Source organism: Aplidium turbinatum, chromosome 2 (assembly GCF_918807975.1).
Source record: "Aplidium turbinatum chromosome 2, kaAplTurb1.1, whole genome shotgun sequence".
Taxonomy (NCBI): Eukaryota; Metazoa; Chordata; class Ascidiacea; order Aplousobranchia; family Polyclinidae; genus Aplidium; species Aplidium turbinatum.
In genome coordinates, this window is record NC_137473.1 from 52,788,714 (window position 1) to 52,797,625 (window position 8,912).

General features: G+C 36.4%; 1 protein-coding gene across 2 annotated transcripts; it reads right to left on the minus strand.

Annotated features, from left to right (window-relative positions):
• Window positions 1-695: 695 nt before the first annotated feature.
• Window positions 696-7,946, minus strand: LOC145764764 (multiple inositol polyphosphate phosphatase 1-like). 2 transcript variants are annotated; one of them, XM_082576430.1, is made up of 8 exons: window positions 7,789-7,946; window positions 7,214-7,321; window positions 5,854-6,002; window positions 4,830-4,978; window positions 3,769-3,980; window positions 3,389-3,562; window positions 1,921-2,141; window positions 696-1,257 (listed from the first exon to the last, which is right to left on the minus strand). In XM_082576430.1, exons 2-8 carry the CDS (start codon window positions 7,233-7,235, stop codon window positions 940-942), a joined length of 1,245 nt encoding a protein of 414 aa, XP_082432556.1. In that variant the 5' UTR covers window positions 7,236-7,321; window positions 7,789-7,946; the 3' UTR covers window positions 696-939. The 2 variants fall into 2 exon arrangements, with proteins under 2 accessions (XP_082432556.1, XP_082432555.1); XM_082576429.1 differs by having other exon boundaries at window positions 7,214-7,374.
• Between the last annotated feature and the right edge of the window lie 966 nt (window positions 7,947-8,912).

The following is an 8,912-nucleotide window of genomic DNA, read 5'->3' on the forward strand; positions in this document are numbered from 1 at the left end:
ACTAATCTAGATAAATCCGTCCTTTTTACATTGCTTCAACTTCTGCACAACCACAGTTTCTAAATGACAGACAAATGCAGCTATTTGTTCAGCTAGACTGAATTAAAGGCGTAGGCATAATCCACGAGAAGAGATTTTGGTAATTAGGTTTACCTAAAAATGTTAAACTGTTCTGAACAGTTATTATATCTATTGAACAAATCAAAAGGTTGAAAAATACACGGAGAAGTAAATTTTAAGAAAATCTGCGTCAGTAAAATTCACGCAAAAAGTTGCTCCCATCAATTATGTAATGATGAATGGCGCCACTTTGCAGCCGACAAAACGTCAGCAAAAAAGCTGATAATGATGTTGATTTGTTTTTCATATCTTTATCCTGCATTGTGGGAAAGCGGACTTGAGCGCTATGCATCGGTGTACGCCTTCCGACGTACACCTGACCCACGCTGCAGCCGACTGCAATGTCTGTTTCCGGTTGTCTACTGTACTTATGACTTAAATTTGGTACTACCCATTACTCGAAATCGATCACTAGGTAGAGGCAATTATCGCAAAGTTTCTTGCCCAGAGAAACAACAGCAAGTGCGGGTGGCTGGAGTCGAACATGCAGGCTCTCGACTGCGAGCCCAACGCGCTAACCACTCGGCCACTGCTGTTGAGAATTGAATCGACAAAGCTTTGTGCTTATATTATTATAACATGTAAATTTATTTGACTTTAAAAATAAAATATGAACATAAAATACTAAGAAATAGCATTGATTCAGATTCAATGTATTCTGATTTTGTGTAAATAAAAACAGCTAAAACAGATATTGACATTTTTTAAACGCAAAAAAGGCCATGGGGATAGTTGACTCAACTATGGGTGGGAAACAGCCGTTAGATTGATAATTCCAATTCTGAAAAAATTCTGTCGATACAAATTTGTCACCGGCTTTCAGTTACAAATTTTAACCTGGTTACACTCTGTCGGTGAACCAAAAACAAAATCAACGTAGCTGTTGAGCCAGGTGTCCAGAGGACATAAGCCGCCATTTGCATCTGTAGCGTTTGAACAAGTAGGATACGACGTCAGTAAATGCTCGTTCCAGAACGTCATCACGTTGTAACTTCTTTGAACGGAGCTTTCGGCTGTAAGAAGGTCACAACGACAAAGTACAAAAGCGATGTTGGCAGCACTGGGAGAAAATTCGCTGGTGCGGAACGACCTACCAGCTTGATGTTCAAAACTTTCGAGTGTCGGAGCTTCTTCTTCCTGAAATACAGTAATTAAAAAAGTAACTTTATCACCAACGAAATAAACCAATCCATAATGGTAACATACTTACAGAATAGGCAACAACACTGCAAAAAAAAAAAAACTGGAGCAAATTTTACTTTGTCAGGTTAAAAATGGGTTGCCTAAGTGTTCAATGCTTCTGACAGTAGGCCTTCGCGAATGTGTCAGGAAAAAGCTTAAAAGGCTTTTTCGTTTTTAAGATAAAAGCTGCTTCAGTTAATCAATCGAGATCAATTAATTTTCGATTGTACCCCACAGTATTGTTTGGTTTTACCTTCTATGCGTTCCTTATGCAATAAATTGAACTGTCAAAGGTCCAAATTAATGGTCATTCATCCACAAAAATGCTGTTTTGATTGTTGCGTTCCAGCACACAGGCCAAAAAAAACTAACTCAGCCTCAGCAGCGGGTTCGCAAAGTTTTTACTCTCAACTTTTTGCAAATTAATTAAAAATACGTTCATCCTATCAGCCATTTTCAAATCAGAATTTGGGAGTTGCATGTAGACTACAGTCTGTCTATTCTGTTTTTGCAACTTTACATATTAATATGAAACTTGTTATTAGGGGGTCACTTTGTATTTTTATTAAGGACCCCCAAATTAATTGTTGCAAAACTTCTTTGCTGCGATCTACTCACAGGATAAAGCTTCATATTGGTTGCCAAAGAAATTAAATTCGAATGCGACACAAATCGGAATCTGCCGAATATCTCGCTGTCTGCGCTTTGCTTGTCATTGTCAGCGGCTCCCTTGACTAAATTGACTATTTCTTTTGTCAGGATGCAGTTTTTCTCGTAAGCGATAGGGTTTTCATATCCCACTTCTGGGTAGCTCAAGACGTCGTTTCCATATTCTAAAACTATAGACATCGAGAATTAAGAGCATTATAATAATTTGGTATTTGATCATGTAATGTTTACCTACCAAGCTACCACAGTTAGGATGTTGGCTACCGCTACACGATATGGATAGCGAAACACAATGCTCGCTGTTCTATAGTGAGTAGTCAAGTAGTGCTGACGTTAGGAAGATCAATCCTTCTCAACATGCCATGTTTACTTAGGTTGTGTTGTAAGATGTGATTTTCTATTCTCCTAGGAAAGCGCAACAAGTCTCCATCAACATTTTAGAAATGATTTTAAAACAGGTATTACCGATTTTTATCAATGTTGTTTTAAATACAGTAGAGGTTGAAAAAACAAGTTGTTTTGAAAGTTAGACGACTTTGAGAAATATTCCGAAGTGGTTCTTAGCCTTTAATTGTCCGGAAGCAAATAAAATGTGAAATGTTTTGAAGAAAAACACCATTACTTTAACAAAATTTTCATATAGCACAAACTTATTGTACTATTTACTGTGTGTTTTTAAGCACGACTAACGCGCGTGGAAATGTTATAGGCTATAATCTATTACCGGTATATATTTTTTATGGACAAATATTTTGCCTCTCACCAGTAATATATAAAGTTTGTATAGTTTGACTTTTGGTTTTTAACTTAAGTGAGAAAAGGGGGACACAAACTTATATAAGTGACGTCAAGGGGGCGCAGCGCAATATTCTAATGCAGAGGTTCATAAACGTTTTGCGCTGCGACCCCTTGACGCCACTTGCATAACTTTGTGTCCCCCTTTTCTCACTTAAGTTAAAAACCAAAAGTCAAACTTTATAAACTTTATAGGTTTTAGATTTCAATACAAACAAAGTTGAGTTTTTCATAATATAGCCTGTATATATAAGTGGACTCCCATCTGGAGCGACTTAATCTTGTTCCGTACTTATGTCTTCACACTTGCAAGTGCAGAAAAAGCATTTTCATACAAAATAGCGTCACGAATAGCTATTGTTACCAAGCAATGGAATCAACAACAACTGCTAGAATAAGCGCTAGGAACTAAAGTCAAAACTAGAGCACAAGTCACAGTCAATAATCCTGACACAAGGTAAGGTGTTACCAACCTTTCCGATCACGGCTTTTACGAACAATAGCATACTATTACTATAGTGCAGTGCAACAGCCTACCTCGCGCTCCCAAGGGGGTGCGCTCCCAAGTTTAGGAACCACTGCTTTAATGGTTTGCATAAATGGTAAAAGAATTCAGTCTTACGTTCTAAATCTCTTCTTGAAAAGATACGACACCAAGGCGTGGTCTGCGCAGTCGCGAATTGTTCGTCATAGCAGCCATCTTTGTACAAGGTCCATACCAAGTTGTTGTCAATTGAATACCTTGGGTACCCCAGCCTTCGCTCCAATTCCCTTGCAATGCCAGATATGTGCTGGCCTACCAAAAGTAATAACGTTAGGCTATAGGTGGAATAAAGTAGGCCTATATTTACACATACCATACGAAGTATAGGCCTGTACTACGTGTAGATACTTAGTTATACTGTAGGCCTAGTTAGTGCAGAGTTAGTTCTTTTCCGCATTGATTCAACGTCTTCAGTAGGCCACTCACAGTAGCTAGCCGAGTTTAAACGAATTGCTTACTGTTTTTAAACCTTTTGAATTCTTCGCCAGTGGTTTTATTGAGCTTGATGTTCCTATTATACTTATCACAATTCGCCTCTTCAATCATGTCATGCCGGTAATCCGTTATGTCCATTGGAACTTGAGCGATGACGTCCGGAAAGTAGTTAAAGTATGACTCAACAAAAGCGATCATTGAATCAACTATTCTCTGCTTGTCCATGGCAGTAAATCTGGAAAGATAAATTTATGAAAATTGTATCGTTTTTTTTTTCTTCTATAGATTCATATTTTCTTGAGCATAGTTGCAACTGTTCTTTAAAGCAGAAGTTCTCACCTCTTTAACCCCTTTTTACTCATTGCCGTTTTCTAAAGCAAAATTTATCTCACTAGTATTTTCTGAATCAAAATTTGTGCATTCAATATGCAGTTTGTTTTTTATGGTTTAATGAGTCAATTTACTTCCATTGTTAGATGAAATTAACTTTCAAAAGGGAAGTTTACTTCTGGCTGAAAACCTTTACTTCAAAGCCTTTTTTTATAACTTTTATTATTATTTTATATTTTATTTATGTAATTTAAGCAATATAATTTAAACAAATTCAACTTTTCTAAAGACAGGGTTCATATTTAAAGTTTAAAATGATTTTAAGCATCTTGTGATTTTGTCACACCCATGATAAACGATTTAGATTAAGTAAAGAAAAGGCAAGGAAGCCAATCTTCATGCCCGCTTTCAGGCATGCGGAAGTTCTACAAAGACAACAGCAGCATGTTTTTGTGCTGTGTCAAACTGGTGTACTAGAGCTCTCAACACTTGGCTATTTAGACAACATTGCATTTTGTGATAAGTTTTGTAATTAATAAAATTTAATATTTGAACGAAATTTCTCAGATAATTCCAAATGCGTCAATATAAAAAGTATCAAAAAAAGAGACTTGAAGGAAAAGTCTGTTTACTTTATAGGTTCAAAAAGAATTACAAATATATCGATCAAAGTACTTTTTAATTAAAACAATTTTATCTTAGATTTAAAAAAAAAACGACTTGGATCTAACAAGCAGCATTGCGATTCGGTTACCTATATTTTTCAGGACGATTTTTCCAGTCCGGAATATTTGGCAGAAGTGTTTGATACTGGACTGCCAGATCTCGAAGCTCTTCGTTGCCATAAGCTGTTAAGTTCTTGTCATTGAATTCATTGGACCATACTTTCCACTCACGTAACAACTAGAATTGGATTAACAAAAATATGTTGAAAAAGATAGTGCCAGGGGTTAAAGTCCAACTATTTTATACTTTTTGAAGGACATTAGAACTGAACCTTGGAACTCGTAATAAAAAGCAAAATATTTTACTCATAAATTGTTATTACGATTTCAGCAAAAGAAAAAGGAAGTGGTTTAGTTTGTGTTTTGGACATCACCTCACAGTGCTGTATAAATACGCTTTCGTACAATTTCACGTCACAAGGTTGAAACACCATATAGTCTATAGTTCTTATTGTATAAAAAGAACACAAATAATGGTGGACATAATTATAAAACAACAATAAAACTCTTGCATACTAGGGTTGTAAACAATGATATACAAATTTGCTTACTCAAAAATAATTTTTCCATTCAATTCTTCTATAATCTAGTGATTCTATTAAAATAAAGTCTCCTGAGAGTCCTTTGTAGGGCGAAACAGACATTTGGGGTTTTACATTTGGGCCGGCTCAATTCAAAACTGCCTAAAGTACAATACCAATACTGCGACCCCAGAGTAGAATTGATTCAGATAGAAGATTTTATTTTTGGCCCTATTTTGTATTTTAAAGAGCTCTGGTGTTAAACTGACGCGTTTTCAGGCGCTTCGAGCTGAGAGAGACCACCTGCCAAGTGCCAACCCTATGGAAAGAATGACACGTGATGTGAATAAAAGAAATAATTGTATTGTTGAAGACTTCTTATCTAACCAGTTTTAACATGGATGTATGAATTATATCGATTTCCAAACTTAATACAACCAGGCTACTCTGATCATCTGTTGTCTCTGAGCTTTGTGCAAGTCTGACATAATTTAATGAATCTGCTTTGAAAACGCATCTGATTCTGTCTTACTTCCATATCATGGCGGCACAATGTGGCATTTCCCGTCTTATCAAGTGTGTCTGCAAATTTTTTGATGGTGTCTTGGTTGCCAAAGTCGTTGACGTCATTCGTCCGTGCTCCATGCCGAATTAGACCGTACACAAACAATGGTGTGCAAGCTGCAAAGTTGGGTTGAGCTTAGTTGAACCATAAGTAGGCTTGTCCAAGCAACAACTCGAACGTTGCCATAAATATAAATTCTCTACTCAATTTTCGTTTGTTTGTGTCATGGTGTGTAGCCTACGGTGTTGTTGCTTAGTATCACCTGCTTAACGATACAAAAAGGTAACAAAATTTCAAAATGTCCGCTTTGAAAATCTATCCATTTTGCATTTGTAACACTAAAATTGAGGCTTGTAATATAAATTGTACAAAAGTTTCTTTCAACATATCTTCAGTAGCCTACTATACTATTTTGATTAATTATCTTATTTTTCTTACCACTAGAGTGCGCACTACGTAGTCATTTTGGGGAGTCACTTTAACGTATTCCATTTTCACAAAACAATAACGCAATCATGCGTGACATAGCCTACGATTCCTCGCGAATCAGCTGTTTACAGTCGTGGGACTCAGCACGTGATATTGTGAGCGTTCTTCTCGAAAGTTTTTTGATAGGCTACAAACTAATCTAAGTGAACGAATCGCCGTTACCAGCGTAGCCTAGTGGATTAAGTTTGGGCAAGAGATGTAGTCATTTAGATTGCTTGGGCTCGATTCCCACGGTCTGCCTTTACTCATTTTTTTTCTGTAACTGAACAGTGATGTCATATGTCGCGCATGATTGCGTTACTGCTTTGGCGTATGGGATACGTTAAAGTGCCGACCGGTCATTTTAATCATGTGACACTTAATCACCTTAATCTCGAATCGCTAAGTGGTCACAGTGACTAGATGTTGCGAAATCAAACGGCGCGTGTTCAAATGCCATCAACCCCATTGTGATATCATAATGTTAGCCTACTTGTTATTGACAAAATTGTAATATCTTGTCCAGTAGCTAGCGTGTTATGACGTCACAGACGCTTCTACAGGATGGTCTGACGGCATTTATAATCGCCCAGAAGAAGCAGAAGTGTAATTTGCTTGATCTTAAAATTGGATCAAAGTAATGATTCTTGAAAAAATATTTTAGTGAAAAGTTTGCCCCTCGTGAAAGCAGAGAATGTGATTTAAATGCATCTTGCAAACCATTCTAAAAGAAAGATTAAACTGTATTACAGATTTTTGAAGTATAAAGAAATATTTTTGCTCAAAAGCAGTTATACGCAGTGAAGTACCAGACCGCATACGGAAGATAAAAGTCTTATTGCATAATACATCGTCTTACTTGGAGGAATGCCCTTTGCCATTGCTGTGCCCGCTACGTTCTTGTATAAAGTTTTGGACCCAAATAAAGAATAAGGGTTGTTAGCTCCCAAGCAGTTGTCATAATTGCCTTCACAAGCAAATGCAACCGAAAAAAGAAGAAGCAGAAATCTCTTCATGTTGCTGAAAACAGTTGTCAACAAAAATTGTAATAAAACAAAAATACGTCTAGCTGAACAAAGGAAGTAAAAGATTAGCTTTCTAATGCAACTTTTGTTCTGTATTATCGATTTTAGATTTCCATTACGCAAGATGGGATTGATCTGAACAAAGATTGCATTTTCCCATTAACTGGTTTCATGTTTTTTCAACTACAACAACTACAATACACAGATTGAAAACCAGAAAATTTAATGTTCTTGAAATGACTTTTAAAATAGCCAATCTACCCAGTTTGCTAGTTGAGGAGTTCAAATAAAAAATAAATTTCGATGCAATCAATTTTCTGTTTTTCAGTTCTATATAACTAATACAATTATCAGATAGGCTACAAACTGTGTATAGGCTACGAATAAAAAGTAGCCTAAAACAACTTACGGTACTTTTCTTTTTGTTCTTCCCCGGCTCTGGGTCTCACCTAATCCGCAGCTTCCATTTAACACAAACAAAAAACTAATTTACAACAACACATGTTTAACAAACACAAACAAACAATAGACAAGATCTTGGCACGTGAATTACTAAGTTTGCATCTTTAGTTTTAAAGATTTCTATTGTAGGAGTAAAATCAAGTTAGAATTATACTTGCTTAATTATGACGATTCATGACATCACAATTCTAGTTTGGATTGGGTTTTGTTCGATTTATGTTGAATAACGATAAAACAACGTGGATACAACAAAGACTTTTAGGCATTTGATTAAATGATGCTTGCAAACGCAAACTGGTTGTTGCTTGAAAGTACAACCGAACACTTGTTCTACAGTAGGCTTGCAAAGCCGCAAACAATGTCCATCTTCTTGTATGTTCACACCCCACAAGTAGGGCGGTGTAGCGGTTCAGGAGTCACATCAGTCCAGAAGCTACAGTAACTTCTGGATAGCATACACATTCAGAAAGGTGCAGCAGAAAGTTATCTCATATTAGCCACATAAAAAGTTTCCAGATGTAAGTGAACAGCTTGTAATAAAATCGATTTTGATTTCAACGTTCTGCGTTATTAGATAGGCAAAAACTAAACATATGCACGCTTTTCTACTGTAAAGCAACACATATTTATAATACCTAATTTTGCATTTACGTATCAGTTGTTTTTATTGAATCACTCAAACATTTGGCAACTCTGGTATCTTCTCGTGATATACCTTTAGAACAGCGAGACCGGTCAGTACAAGTGGAATCGCCAATTCGTGAAAATAAACAATTCAAAAAGCACAACAGAAGAAGGGATTTATGTTAATCAGCTTTACTCAGTTACAAATGAGGACAGATTCTAGTTTGGAGCAGTAATTTCCCGTTTTTGACATCATAGTTTCACGCAGACTTTAGGTGACTTCCCATTGAATATTCCTGCTGTTTGATCATAGACCTTCAATTGGCTAAGAATGTATTAAAAAATACGCATCACCACATATGTCTAGAGTGACGTAACATCTTCTGATTATGATTTAATGAACAACAATGTCCGCGACTAACAACTCGACTAAATCGTTTCTAGCAC

What these genes read in the sequence shown, in the direction of transcription:
- LOC145764764 (XM_082576429.1), bottom strand. Translation starts at nt 7,370, where the DNA reads ATGAAGAGATTTCTGCTTCTTCTTTTTTCGGTTGCATTTGCTTGTGAA. An exon ending in AATCGTCCTGAAAAATATAG is followed by an intron (nt 3,981 to 4,829) that starts GTAACCGAATCG and finishes TTATCTTTCCAG; the next exon opens with ATTTACTGCCATGGACAAGC. An exon ending in CCAATATGAAGCTTTATCCT is followed by an intron (nt 1,258 to 1,920) that starts GTGAGTAGATCG and finishes ACTGTATTTCAG; the next exon opens with GAAGAAGAAGCTCCGACACT.